This window comes from Macrobrachium rosenbergii, chromosome 10, assembly GCF_040412425.1.
Source record: "Macrobrachium rosenbergii isolate ZJJX-2024 chromosome 10, ASM4041242v1, whole genome shotgun sequence".
Classification (NCBI taxonomy): Eukaryota; Metazoa; Arthropoda; class Malacostraca; order Decapoda; family Palaemonidae; genus Macrobrachium; species Macrobrachium rosenbergii.
In genome coordinates this window covers 3,826,937-3,841,936 of record NC_089750.1, presented here as the reverse complement: position 1 = coordinate 3,841,936, position 15,000 = coordinate 3,826,937, and the positions used below count along the sequence as shown (strand labels likewise).

The 15,000-nt window shown below is 38.7% G+C and overlaps 2 protein-coding genes across 4 annotated transcripts in view; both read left to right on the top strand.

Annotated features, from left to right (window-relative positions):
• Positions 1-13,036, top strand: part of LOC136842432 (uncharacterized) — a 30,275-nt gene extending 17,239 nt beyond the window's left edge. For 2 of the 3 annotated variants that reach the window (XM_067109760.1, XM_067109762.1), the window contains 9 exons: positions 536-632; positions 1,528-1,688; positions 3,000-3,968; positions 5,205-5,558; positions 7,995-8,136; positions 9,404-9,564; positions 10,922-11,020; positions 11,363-11,479; positions 11,701-12,580. In XM_067109760.1, coding sequence (XP_066965861.1) covers positions 536-632; positions 1,528-1,688; positions 3,000-3,968; positions 5,205-5,558; positions 7,995-8,136; positions 9,404-9,564; positions 10,922-11,020; positions 11,363-11,479; positions 11,701-12,129 — 2,529 coding nt within the window. In that variant the 3' untranslated portion in view covers positions 12,130-12,580. Of the gene's footprint in view, positions 1-535; positions 633-1,527; positions 1,689-2,999; positions 3,969-5,204; positions 5,559-7,994; positions 8,137-9,403; positions 9,565-10,921; positions 11,021-11,362; positions 11,480-11,633 lie in introns of all 3 variants that reach the window. The other variant, XM_067109761.1, reaches the window with a different exon arrangement.
• Positions 13,037-14,429: 1,393 nt separating this feature from the next.
• The window catches only part of LOC136842431 (uncharacterized), a 19,612-nt gene continuing 19,041 nt past the window's right edge, over positions 14,430-15,000 (top strand). The window contains exon 1 of the mRNA XM_067109759.1: positions 14,430-14,453. The gene's annotated coding sequence lies outside the window, so the exon portion shown is untranslated. The remainder of the gene's footprint in view (positions 14,454-15,000) is intronic.

Below are 15,000 nucleotides of genomic sequence, written 5' to 3'. Positions count from 1 at the left end.
AATATAATACACACACAATACAAAAAACATAATATGTACAGAATACAAAAAAGATACTTACAAAATAAAAAAAATATAATACAAAATACAAAAAAGATAATATATACAGAATACAAAAAAGATACTTACAAAATAAAAAAAATATAATACAAAAAACATAATACATACAGAACACAAAAAAGATAGTAAATCGTTTGATAAAGAAATGCAAATTATATGAAGTTTAACCCAAATGCAACGTTGAATGTTGCAAGATAACACAACCAACAAAATACATGTAATTGAACGTGAGACTTATCTAAGCAGCATGAAAAAAATCAAAATTATCTAGACTGATATATTTTAATCGGCTAATAAGAAAAAGAAAATGTCGCCAGTATGATAAAAGCAATCAATCAAAGGAAGATAGCCGCGTAGAACGATGCAACAAGATTGTGCCAGTAAGAAAGAGAGAGAGAGAGAGAGAGACATAACAAAATGAAGCTACATAATAATACTCGAATTTTTTTATCTATTTATTTATTTCGGTTTTCAGTTCAGCATATGTACCAGATTTCGCCTGGAGCACTACTCGGCCATGTCGAGTTTCGCCAGCTATTACGCGGAAGGGGAAGCCAACGAATTGTACTTCGGTAAGTCACGTGTCGTGTTTGTCGAAAACCAACGCTTCTGAATGCCTTAGTAAAAAAAAAAAAAAGTGTTTTTTGCCTTTCAACACTTACTAAGATAAGTGTTTGTTGCTTTCTAAGGAACCTAAAAATAGACCTTTTTCTTAGAAGTCTCGGGGATCTTTGATGGTCGGCTGTGATATGGGGTCTAGTTTGAAAAATCATTGTCCTTGTTTGGCACAGGCTTGACTGAGGTTTGAGGGCTTTGTATGATAGTAATAATGTTAATGATGATAGGAACAGTAGTAGTAGCAGTGGTAGTACACACGCACACACACACACACACACAGAGGAAGGAACAAATGTTTAATGAGTTAAAAATATTTTAAACAGGATGTTAATCCATATACCAAGAATTTAACATACTTGCTGTTACTGAGAGGTAAAAGAAACACATTTTATATATGTATATATATATACAGTATATACAAAATATATATATATATATATATATATATATATATATATATATATATATATATACATGTACATAATATATATTATATATATATGCGTATATATATAAATATATATACATATACACATATATATATACGTATATATATATATATATATATATATATATATATATATATATATATATATATATATAATATATATATATATATATATATATATATATATATATATATATATATACATATATATATACATATACATATATATATATATATATATATATATATATATATATATATAAATCTAAACAAAGTACAAACACTCCACTCATAGGAAGACAAAATCAGCTGACAAATAACTACTCCCTCAGAACAACTGCAAATCTACCAACCTCACCCAGCACATTTATATTACCATTTCCAAACTTCTTCTTCTTCAGGGTACAAACACGAGGGCGTCATCTCCGTGTTCTGCTGTCACAGCGCGGTGGCCCTCCACGTGGAAACGCCCGGACCTCCCGCCCAGTTGATGAACTGGAACGACATTTGCTTAGTCCTGGACTTGAAGGCTAGACGCTATCACATGATGATGAACGGAGAGGTAAAGTTCCTCCAGTGGGTTCATTTCTTTCTTTGATTTGCCTGAAGTTAAGTTAAATATACTTTAGTTTTACCAGACCACTGAGCTGATTAACAGCTCTCCTAGGGCTGGCCCAGAGGATTAGACTTATTTTACGTGGATAAGAACCAATTGGTTACCTGGCAATGGGACCTACAGCTTATTGTGGAATCCGAACCACATTATGACGAGAAATAAACTGAGTAGAATAAGTATACCTTAGTTTTACCAGACCACTGAGCTGATTAACAGCTCTCCTAGGGCTGGCCCAGAGGATTAGACTTATTTTACGCGGATAAGAACCAATTGGTCACCTAGCAACGGGATCTACAGCTTATTGTGGAATCCGAACCACATTACTGCGAGAAATGAATTTCTATCGCCATAAATAAATTCCCCTAATTCTTCATTAGCTGGCCAGAGACTCAAACTCGGGCCTAGCGAGTGTTAGGCGACAACTCTACCGACTCGCCCAGCGAGGAACTAAGGGTGAAATCTACACACAAGCATGGCCACTTAACAGTCCAGTGATTTATGGACTCGTCTATGTGTGGATCTGATCTGCTTACAATCCTGGCCAGTTCTTCATTGGAGGGGTGGGTAGAGCTTTCGGCTAGCACGCTGCTGGCCCAGCATTCGACTCTCCGAGCGGCCAGTGAAGAATTAGAGGAATTTATTTCTGGTCACAATGTCATTCAGATTCTACAATAAGCTGTAGGTCCCGTTGCTAGGCAACCAGTTGGTTCTTAGCCACGCAAAATAAATCTAATCCTTTGGCCCAGCCCTAGGAGAGCTGTTAACCAGCTCAGTGGTCTGGTTAAACTAAGATATACTTTACAATCCTGGCTACCTGTACAAAACTCGGGTACAACCATTAAAAACCGTAAACTTTGCCCAGAGAATGGGACAGTGGCAGTCTAAAAAACAGTGCTAACCTAACCTAGGGCCTTGTGTCCTACCTGACCAGCTTATGGACTCACAATGATGAACTAATATATGAATGTTAATAATAGTAGCCAGGTTTGCAGTTTCCGTTTCAGCGCTGAATGACCTCTTAGGTCCCAATGCTTGGCCTCTGGCCAAAATTCTATATATTCAATTCTATTAAATTCATTAATTCCTTTACTTGTGATTTAAAAACTTAATTTCTGCAGTGCAAGCGGATTCACCTCGTGTTAAAAGAAACGGGAACAGACTGCAAGACATTTATAATTTCCAGTGGTAGTCCTCAGATCTATGGACATGATAAAACTGCTTCTTTATAACAGAAATGTTCTATGTCATTTCCCTCAGGTCTGGAACTCAACAATTCCAGTGAAGAGGAACGGCGAAACCGACGTCGCTAAGGTGATAGGTGGAGGTCGTTTCGTGATCGGTAACGACATGGACAGCCTGGAGGGAGACTTTGCCATTGACCAGGCGATGAAAGGAGAGCTGGCGAATTACGTCTTCTACAACTCAGTTCTCACACCACAGAACCTGAAGGATTATGCGACTTGTCAAACCAAGGTTGAGGGACTGGAACCCCTTTACCAGTTCTCCGCAGCATGGCCGATATCAGAATTGAAGGGGAAAACATCCCGATACACAGCTCCAGTTGAGTCTGTTTGTCCCAGGACAAGAGGCCGCCATGTCACTGTGCATTTCCAGTATAAAATGGGGTTCTTTGAAGCAAATCGGTGGTGCGGTATACTGAAAGGTTCTCTGGAAGTTCCGGAAAATGAAGAAGAGCACGAAAAGTCCGCCACCTTGGCTGGAAGGTTCATGAAGCAATGCACTTTGGGAGCGGGCATATATTGGTTGGGAATCTACAGAAATAATTCGGGTGAATCGTGGCGAAAGATGAGGAACAAAGATACTCTTTCATGGGACAAACTTATTCCAGCAACAAAAGCTACAGATGCATACACGTGTGCCGTAGTTTTGTCAACAGTGTTCAAGAATAACTGGTCTCCGGTGCCTTGTGACGACAGGATATGCCCAATCTGCAGGTTCGAAGGCCAGCCAACTTTCCGCCTGAGGGGGCTCTGCAGAGCATCGAAATTTGATAAACTCTATACACTGAGGAATGACAGAGAAGGCGATCCAGAGTTTCTCGGGTTTTTTCTCTCCAAAATTCAGTTGGTTGAAAGACAGTGGATAATGAAGATGACTTCCAACGAGAGTGGGGTGTACGCAGTGACTGACCCAGGCCCACTCTACGGTTATCCAATTGGCAGACGCAAGTGGATCATAGAGGGTGATGAATGCCAGGTAGATAAGGTGAGTGCGAACTGTCACAAGTATTTGAGAGCAGTAGTTCAAACATTACAACTGCCGGTTAATTCAAGTGACACAGTTCAGATTTTTCAGTTAACAGTTTATGAGCCCACTTATATTCGAAATGCACGTAGATTTTCTTAAAAATAAATACTACTCACATCATAAGTTGAATGTTTTAATATTAAGTTTTCAGAAGTTCTGTTGATCGTCAGTTAGCATGTCACAAAGTTACAGAGGACTATATTTTAGTGAAATAATGGCTCAACTTTTGACACAGATAGAATATTATCCTGGAGAGAGTTGTAGTTCCTGGAGAATTTTTCATCTGTGAGTAGATCAGTTATACGATCAAATCTTCATAACAGTAAGGTAAAACTATGCAAGCCATTCTATAAATTTGCATACATGCCACTGACGTGTGATCAGTTTTCATGCATTTAAGGTACACGCCAGTTTTCTTCATGGGTCATCAGATGCAAAACATCTGAGCCCCATGACAAACTTCTAAACTTTCTTATACCAGTACTTTACAAGTTGTCCAAAGGCATTTCCCAGAGTAGTTTTGTAAGACTGAATTAACGTGAGCATGAGACTGTGACGACTCTTCTGTTAATTGACTCAAAGCAAAGTAGTATGCTGCAGCATAACTCTTAAGACACTGGACTCAGTGCTATGTAACTCCATTAAGTTTGAGTTGAAATTGCACAAAAACTGGAGAACTGGTACATGATTGTGCACCTGTTGATTGGCTGGATATGTAAGTCAGTTGACATGCTTCAGTTGTCTTGCCAGTGCAAATCAGTTGATATGCTCCAGTTGTTTTGACACTGCAAATCAGTTGACATGCTCCAGTGGTCTTGACAGTGCAAATCAGTTGACATGCCCAGTCATCTTGACAGTGCAAATCAGTTGACATGCTCTAGTTGTCTTGACAGTGCAAATCAGTTAATATGCTCCAGTTGTTTTGACACTGCAAATCAGTTGACATGCTCCAGTGGTCTTGGCAGTGCAAATCAGCTGACATGCTCCAGTTGGCTTGACAGTGCAAATCAGTTGACATGCTCCAGTTGCCTTGACAGTACAAATCAGTTGACATGTTCCAGTTATCTTGACAGTGCAAATCAATTGACATGCTCCAGTTAGCTTGACAGTGCAGATCAATTGACATGCTCCAGTTGTCTTGACAGTGCAAATCAGTTGACATGCCCCAGTTGTCTTGACAGTGCATCTCCTTAGACAGAGGAAACTCTCCTGCTCACACTCTGCCACGAGAGAGAATACACTTGCGACGACGGAAACTGCATCCCCCGCGAGCAGAGATGCGACCAGAAGACCCAGTGCAGCGACTTGAGCGACGAGTACAACTGCTCCGTCATCATCCTTCCCCCGAATTACTCCAAGGACATCCCACCTCCTGCGTCCCGCGAGGAGCCCCTGGGGATAACGTTCAAGCAGGAAATCATATCGGTGAAGGAGCTGAACATTGTAGAGTTTAGGGTGGAGATCGACGCCTGCCAGACGCTGACATGGAGGGACTTCAGGCTCAGATTCAGGAACCTTGAGCTTGGGAATTTCACCAACAGAGTCAAGGTTGGTTCAACATGTGTGTGTGTGTGTGTCTACCTGTTTGTCTGTCCATATGCTTATATAGTTTCCTTAAAATCTACCTTCCTCACTTGGGAGTGATTCCTAAGCTCTTTCACGTGATTCTTGGCATTTTGTGAAAGCAGCTTCAGGTACTTCATGCATAGGAAAAATGTGAAAATTCCAATTTACAGCTCTGCTTGAACAGAAGGCTTTTGCAGAAGTCTGAAGGCTGATTTAAGCTAGGCTACCCTGTATTCTTTCTCTATTTTATGTTCAAGATGCAATGCATTACTACCATAATACTATTCACCTTGCATTTTGATACATTTTTATCTATTTGTTAATTCATTTTTTCTTGTTTAATAAGTGGGATCTCTTCTTCCTATATTCCTCTTTACTTCCTCTTACTTCTTCCTAATGAATACCATATTCTTTGGAAGCTTGAATTTCAGGTCAGTGGCCCCTTTGGTGGGCTTGTTCCATGTGAATAGGTTTCATCTACTGAATAATAATAATAATAATAATAATAATAATAATAATAATAATAATAATAATAATAATAATAATAATAATAATAATAATAATAATAATAATAATAATAATAATATCTTAAACGTATTAAATAACAGTTTCCAAAGTACATTAAATATACCACACCCAGGTGATACACAAGTAATTGAAAAATAGAAAACAGTTATGGTATGCCATAAGGAATGAGTAGATGATGTACAAAATCTTTCAAATAGATGAGAATTTTAAGTCCGTTGTACGATATCTGTAGGGGAAAAGTAGACATAACCAATGACCACATGATTTCAACTATTGGAAAACTGTCATATCAGATGCTTCCTAGATGAAGCTGTTATAAGAAAATGTGATAAAATAAGCTTTGCTCTATTTTCGTGAAGGTGTTTATTATTATTATTATTTATTATTATTATTATTATTATTATTATTATTATTATTATTATTATTATTATTGAGAACATGAACCCTAATCGTATGGAACAAGCTCACAGTGGCCACTGATTTGAAATTCAAGCTCCCAAAGAATACTAGTGTTCATTTGAAAGAATAGATTATTATTATTATTATTATTATTATTATTATTATTATTATTATTATTATTATTATTATTATTCAGAAGATGAAACTTACTCATACGGAACATACCACAGGGGCCATTGACTTGAAATTCTAGCTTCCAGAGAATATGGTGTTCATTTGAAAGAAGTAACGGAATAGGAATTACAGAAAGAAGAGATCAGTTATTATAAAAAAATAAATTAACAAATGAATAAATAAAAAACACAAAATATAAGTGAATTAATAAAATACAAGGAGAATTGCTTTGGGGTAGCAATACGTTGCGTCTTCGCTTGAACTTCTGAAGTTCCAGTTTCACGACATTCCCAGGGGACTGTTCCAGAGTCCAGCGGTGTATGGAATAAAGGCCCTCTGGAACTGAGAAGTTCGACAGCGAGGCTAAACATTTACTGCATAATGGTGCTTCGGCTGTTCAGCAAACCAGGTTGCTCTCGGCAGGAAAAGGGAATCAGGGATCAATTGTGAATGTGAAAGACCTCCGTTAAAATACAACTTGTGAAAAACTGATGAACAAGAGACCATCCGTCGATGGTCCAAGTCATAATTGCTGATATTAGGGTAGAGAAACCTACCACCACGAATAAAAATATGTGATAAAATAAGCTTTTATTTATGCATTCGAAGGTAATTCTCTCCCAGTCCAGTTTTCGCTAAGACTGGGGGAGAGAAGTACCTGCGATTCCATAAATAAAAGCTTATTTTATCACATATTTTTATTCGTGATGGTAGGTTTCTCTCCCCTAATATTAGCAGTTACGAAAAAAAAGTTAAGTATATCTTAGTTGAACCAGACCACTGAGTTGATTAACAGCTCTCCTTGAGAGGGCTGGCCCGAAGGATTAGATTTATTGTACGTGGCTAAGAACCAACTGGTTACCTAGCAACGGGACCAACAGCTTATTGTAGAATCCGAACCACATTGTGACGAAAAATGAATTTCTATCACCAGAAATAAATTCCTCTAATTCTTCATTGGCCGGTCGGAGAGTCGAACGCTGGGCCAAGAGCGTGCTTAACCGAGAGCTCTACCCACCCTTCCAATGAAGAACTATTAGCAGTTGTGACTTGGACCATCGACGGATGGTCTCTCGTTCGTCAGTTTTTCATAAGTTGTATTTTAACGGAGATTTTTCACATTCACAATTGATCCTGGATCTGCTTTTCCAGATTCGGTGAACAGCGGCACCAATTTGCAGTAAATTTGCCAGCTAGTCTTTGATAAAGTGAAACTTCCATTATGTTTGGATATTTTTACCAAGGAAACAATTACCAACTACACGCATCTAGAAGAGCATAGGAGCTAAACTACGATATTTTTTTCCTCTCTTACAGCCAGACGAGATCCCGTGGGTACCTGGATTCAACGTCCAGTCAGAGGATCGAACCATTGCCACCAATACGGAGAAAACTACCGTATTATTCGTTCAGCGGGACAGCTCTCCTCTAGAGGAAACAGACATATCGACTATAGAGGGTAATACGTATACATATACATATAGGCAAATTCATATACATTCATACATATGGGTGTGATTTCTAAGGAGTGCCTTCACGTATTATTCGTTCGTGACTGGAGTTGAATTGTTAGAGACATAATTGACTTAATACCTATATGCAGTTTATACATTTTTACGTCATAAATTATGTACATACATGTACCTACAATACCAATATTTTATGCCGGTCATATCCAGGTATACTAAGAACTAAATTCACTTGCTTTTTGTTGTGGTTTTGGCAAGTAAAATGTTTGCAGTGATATATGACTTCAAAAAATTGCGATGTCATTTTGCAATGTCGGTTACGGTATAGTTTGTCAGAACAGATACAATTGAAGTCTATCATAATTATCATTATTTTTATAGAAAAACGAACTTGCTGTTATTGTAATTAAAGACATACAGACATACTGTGTACCTCACGTGGTGCACCATAGGCATTACTGAAGTTTTGCAGGCCCCCGTAGTGGGTAGTGCCGACAGTGCACCTCACTTGGGAGAGTCCTTAATTCGGCCCCTAGCTGCAACCCCTTCCATTCCTCTTACTGTACCTCCTTTCATATTCTCCAGCGCCTGGCTTTTGGCCTAAATTCTGTATTGCTATACCCTGTCCATCCTAACTGCACCCACTTCTTAAAGCCTTTTGCTTTACCTCCGTCCCCAGGCTCTCTTTCTTTTATCTTGCTGTCCATCCACTCCAACTCTCCCTCTTTTACCGTCATATTGGTGCCGCTGTTCAGCAAAGCTGGTCGCTCTCGGCCGGAAGAGGGGATCAGGGATCATTCTAGCTTTTGCTAGGACAGAGTACGAGGTTTTGCTATTAGTGGAGTCTACTTAGTCTTTGGAAAAGTAGTTCCTCATTGGACAAGTCGATATCGTACTCGGCTAGCACTCTGCTAGACCCGCGTTCGATTCTCCAGCCGGCCAGTGAAGAATTAGAGGAATTTATTTCTGGTGACAGAAATTCATTTCTCGTCATAATGTGGTTCGGATCCCACAATAAGCTGTAGGTCCCGTTGCCAGGTAACCAGTTGGTTCTTAGCCACGTAAAATAAAGTCTAATCCTTTGCGCCAGCCCTAGGAGAGCTGTTAATCAGCTCAGTGGTCTGGTTAAGCTAAGATATACTTAACTCTTTCTGCCCTCCGCCTGGGCTAGAATCTACAGTTTAATTTTTCACAACTGAACCTGCTAGAACGCGGGTGTCTTATGCGACTGACACATCTCTCTCTCTTCTTCCTCAGACGAGCTCTTCGAGGGAGACACGAACACTCTCGTGCTGATGACTTGTTATTCGCTCGTCTTCTCGTGCCAGTTCAACCTCAGGCGGTACCCATTCGACACCCAGGTCTGCTCCGTGCTGTTCCTTGGAAATCAGTTCAACACCGACATCAGATACGCCATCGTAAGTTTCCTTTTCTTCTTCTTCTTCTTCTTCTTGTGTTCGTAGATCTTATTCCTTTTTCTTCATATCATTTTCTGTTGTTATACAGATGAATCCTGTTCATATGCAATAAGCCCAGAGGGGCCACTGGCTTGGAATTCAAGCTTCCGAAGAATATTACAGAGTTCAGTTGAAGGACGTAACAGATTATTATTATTATATATTATTCAGAGCATGAACCCTATTCGTATCGAACAAGCCCGCAGGGGCCACTGATTTGAAATTCAAGCTTCCAAAGAATATTAGCGTTCATTTGAACAGATTATTTATTATTATTATTATTATTATTATTATTACTATTATTATTATTATTATTATTATTCAGAAGATGAACCCTATTCAAATGGAACACGCCCACAGGGGCCACTGACTTGAAATTCAAGCTTCCAAAGAATATTAGTGCTCATTTGAAAGAAGTAACATATTATTATTATTATTATTATTATTATTATTATTATTATTATTATTATTATTATGCAGCCGATGAACCCTATTCATAAGGAACAGGCCAACAGGGCCGCTGACTTGAAATTCAGGCTTCCAAAGAGTATTAGTGCTCATTTGAAAGAAGTAACGGAAGGTAATGGAAGGTACAGAAAGAAGAGATATTACAGTATATGATTTTTCTTGTATCGTTGTATCGTTTTCTCTCTTTCCTCTTGCATTATTTGTTTGGGATATTTTTTTTCTTGAATGAGGTGCATAAAAGTCTGAAAAATTATAACTTTTGGTCAGTAAAAGAAAAAGAGAGAAAAAATTTACACATACACACATATATATATATATGTATGTATGTATGTATGTATGTATGTATGTATGTATGTATGTATGTATGTATGTATGTATGTATATTTATACAGTGTCGTAATTCCTACATGCTAATATAATAACAACAATGGTAAGAATAATAACAATAATGATTATTTTATCTTTAAATCCTGCTTCAGGACATGATTTCATAGTGCATATGCGTTGGATTGCTTTCTCATACTAAAATTAATCAGGAATCAATTAAAAAAAAGTAAAAAATGCGCCGAACTTTCTTCAGCGCAATCGAGTTTTCTGTACAGCGTGTAATCAAGGACCATCTTTCGGTGGTCTCGGTATAATGCTGTATGAGTCACGGTCTATGAACTATAGCCTTAAATAAAATAAAAACTACTGGGGCTAGAGGACTGCAATTTGTTACATTTGATGATTGGAGGGTGGATGATCAACATACCAATTTGCAGGCCTCTAGCCTCAGTAGATTTTAAGATCTGAGGGCGGGCAGAAAAAGTGCGGACAGAAAACTGAAAAAAACTCACCTTCATTGCAGGATTCCGTAGACTTCATTGGCAACCGGAGGCTTCTGGAGTACGAGCTAACTAACATCTCTTCAGAGATTGTGAAAATAAACAAAGAAATGGCCATTAAGGTGAGCTCTATTCATTATTTTCCTCTTAGAGGGGTTTCACTCGAGGGTTTTCACCTTCTGGTGTGAGGTTGCTAGCCCCTTGCCCTTCTGTATACCCTGGCTCTGACAGAACACAGTTGACTGGCAGCCAGGTATGTAAGTCACCACTTAGATCAATAGAAGCTGAATAGATTTATCATTTGCCCCACGTGTAGGATCAATCTCGGGTCTCCTTCATATCACCTAACACAACGATACTTAGCTAGAAATCAGTTACAGGACCACTGCATCTTTCTGTGCAGTGAACCCTAGGGGTAACCTACATGAAAATGCACAAAACTCCAAATATTTCTTTCCTTGCAGGTAGCGTTGGAGTTTAAAAACCAGTATTCTTTTTACATCGGGAATGCCTTCTTGCCCAGCGGGCTTTTGATAATCATCTGTTACCTAACCTTTGTATTTGATCTAAATGACTTTCAGGTAAGTAAACTGGCAGCTTTCTAACTGTCATTCACAAATCTTTATAACTAGGACGGTACTACTTTCTAGTTCTTTGAATTCTATTCCACTTTTTGAAGGGCACAGTGTCATAGATTTTGATATAAGATTATTGACAGCACCCGAATTTTTGCAGGGCACAGTAGCAACACCCTCGATTTCCAAATGAGATTCGACTGCTGTCACCACGACTTGTTTTGCAGGACAGAATCATGGTGTCCCTGACGTCTCTGCTGGTTCTGGCGGGATTCCTCACGCAGACGAACCAGTCGGTGCCCCACACGGCCTACCTGAAGTTCATTGACGTGTGGTACGCTTGCCTCATCATCTTCAACTTCGCTATGGTCATCACTCAGGTGGCCGTCGAGGTCTTCCGTCTCCAGAGAGAGAAGGAGAAGAAAGAGGGCGAGGCCAAACTCACTGTGATCAGTCGAAAACCTTTGCGTATGTTCGAGGTGTCTGACTCTCCTCGGCGTTCCCCTGGGCAGAGTTCTGCCGCAGCAGCACTGTTTCGAAGTCTGAGCGAGATGGATCGTGCCCTCTTGATCAACAGAGGGGCAATCTGTGTCTTCCCGGCGGTGGGCCTAGTATTCCAGGTCCTATTTGTCTGTCTTGCAGTCGACATCATCTGAGGAAGCCTCTAGTTTCAGTCTTTAAGTCAATATCACTGGCGCACAGTGCTCTGTCATGTTTATATTGCAAGTTGTTCTTCAGTTCAAGGTCTAACTGTGAAGCAGCTAACTGTGGCCACAGTATAACTTTAATTGCTGAATCAAGGCTCAGAAAAGGCACTTATAATAAGAATAGCATTATTTACGTTATTTACGAACTAATTTTGTTTAGGTTTTTTATCATCCGCAGGGTTTCAAACCTACCACGTCATTGGGTCATTTTAATATATGAAGCGGATCACTTTATATAGTGAAATAATTTAGGCGATAGATATTAGTATTCTCCTATATAATTCGTATGCTTTGTAATGAAAAAGTTATTTATATACACTATGTAGAACATGTGCAGTATTTATTATAACTGGTGGTGCACATTATTATTATTATTTTCTCCAAATTGTTTATTTATTCTTAGATCTAAGGTTTTATTTGCCTTTTTTTTATATCAGAGTTGGACGGGCCAGCTTGTGCTGGCAGCATTTTCCCCAGGATGTAACCGAGTACCAGGACCTTTCCCTGAAAAAAGCGGGACGCCATATCTTAAAAACTAACCATAGAATTTTCCTGAAAATAATCTCATTATGTTTCACACACCCAAATTACTTGAAAGGTACTAATCAAACCCAACCTAACACAACCCAACCTAACTTAACCTAGCCTAACCTACCTAACCTAACTTAACTACCTAACCTAACCTGACCTACCTAACCTACTAACCTAACCTAACCTAGGGGCATGGCAAAAAACCGAGGCCGATGCAGTTCTAGCGTACATCTCAGGAATATGCATGCCGGCACGGGCTCTTGCTCTAGGCACGCCCGCAATGCAAATGAACTGAATGCTACAATTAAAGAGAAACAATACACTATCTGATGCTATGTTTTTCCTGAAAGTACGTTGAGTGTGTTCAGTAAAGACCTTTTTTTAGTATAAATAAGTTATCCTTGCCAGTGGGTGAGTTCAGAGAAAAACTGTTTTGTTCACTTTCGGATCCAGAAAAATTTCATGGGGGAGGCACCAATTTTCATATACATATGTATATATATATTATATTTGTATATATACATATATGTATATTTATATATATGTGTGTATACACATGTATATATATTTATATTTATATATATATATATATATATATATATATATATATATATATATATATATATATATATATATTGTGTGTATATTTACATATGTAAATTATTATGTGTATAGACATATATCTGTACTATACAAATATATAAGGAGAGAGAGAGGGATAATGCATGCAGTTTGTTTAGGATTCAGTAGCTGAATTTTTATTTTTCTCATATCTAAATCTTCAATATTATTATTTTGTCATTATTTTTCATGGGGGTGGGCCAGGTGCCCCCTGCCCCCACCCTGGATCCGCTAGTGTTTATTGCTGTCGCCAGCACCTTGATCAAATACGGGAGAGATATGCTACATTGCTACGTACTTATACATTTACAAGTTTCCTATGAGAGGGCTGGCTTCTCATGGAACAAGACAAGTTTTCTTGCCAACAGCACGTCGAGGCTGGTCACATATTCTGCGCCATTCATCTTCCATCTTTCCTGCTACTTCCTATGAACAAAACATTCTTTTCACTTTCACTCGCAAATCTTTTCCTCGCTCTCTCAGTGTGTCGTAACCACTTCAGTAGTAAGATGCAGGACCTCTATTAAGTTTGTATTAGAGGAGCAGCCATTCTGTTGTTTATCCAAAGTCAAGTTTATTTTACTCGACTATCAAGAAAGCAAATGAGATATTCATTGAAGTGATATTATAATCTGTTGCGTTAAACAGTTGTTTTGAGAACTGAAACTATAGTCATTAGCTTCATTAATCATCCTAGTTTTAAACAGAAGATAGAATTTAGAACGGAAACTTGAAGTTTCACTTCTCAGGCCTTCAAAATCCTTACCAGCGACCTTGCAGACAAGAAAAGAAAGAGTACTGCACTATAAACAAACAAACAAACAAAAAAGAACGAGAAAATGAAGGCGAAAGCGCCCAGGAGGTGCCGATGTAAAGGTAGCACATCCCACCTGAGCTGATTTAAACTGCCCGTAAAGTCTGGCGGTTAGGCCGTGCTGATTTTGTCCTTTTATTTGTGTAAAAATTCTCTCAACAACAAACAAGAAAAGATCATTCTACACTGCGTCTTGTCAAGGAATATCTTCGGAAAGTTTGTTTGCCATTCTGACTTATTCCACAACCCGGGAATTGAGGGGCAAGGGAGTGTTTACCTTCCGTGCACAATTCCAGCAGGGTTCCCGGTAAGTGTCCATTTTGACAGTTGACGCAAGGCTAAAATGAGTTTGCTTAACCAAATGTTGAACAATAGTACATGGCAGGAGTTACTTACGGTAGGAAATAAAATAAATACAGGCGCCATACGTGCGGAATCATACGATGGCGTTATCGAAATTATTGATGGAAGATTGGTGGTATCAGTATGAGCGCGAAGGACAATAATGGTTACAGGAACCAGCAGTGTGCAGTTAATTGGGCAATGATAATTCCGGTGACTTATTAACTGTTAAATTTGACGTGGGTTTAAGTAAGTCGATGCTGAATGAATTTAAATATGCAGCTTCGCTAACAATTCTGCATCACTTCAGTGTAGGACTGGCTGGACTAAAACTCATTGTTATTATGTAGACAGCTGCAACAAGGCGTCAGAGGGCTGTTTCATAGCTAAAGCGTAAATGATTTGTATTCAGCACAAAGTAAAACAATAACAGAGGCCCAGTTCTCATTAGTTCTTACTGTACCCACGACGTCCGCAAGATTAGCCTAGAGTTTCGTGGGTAATGTAAACAA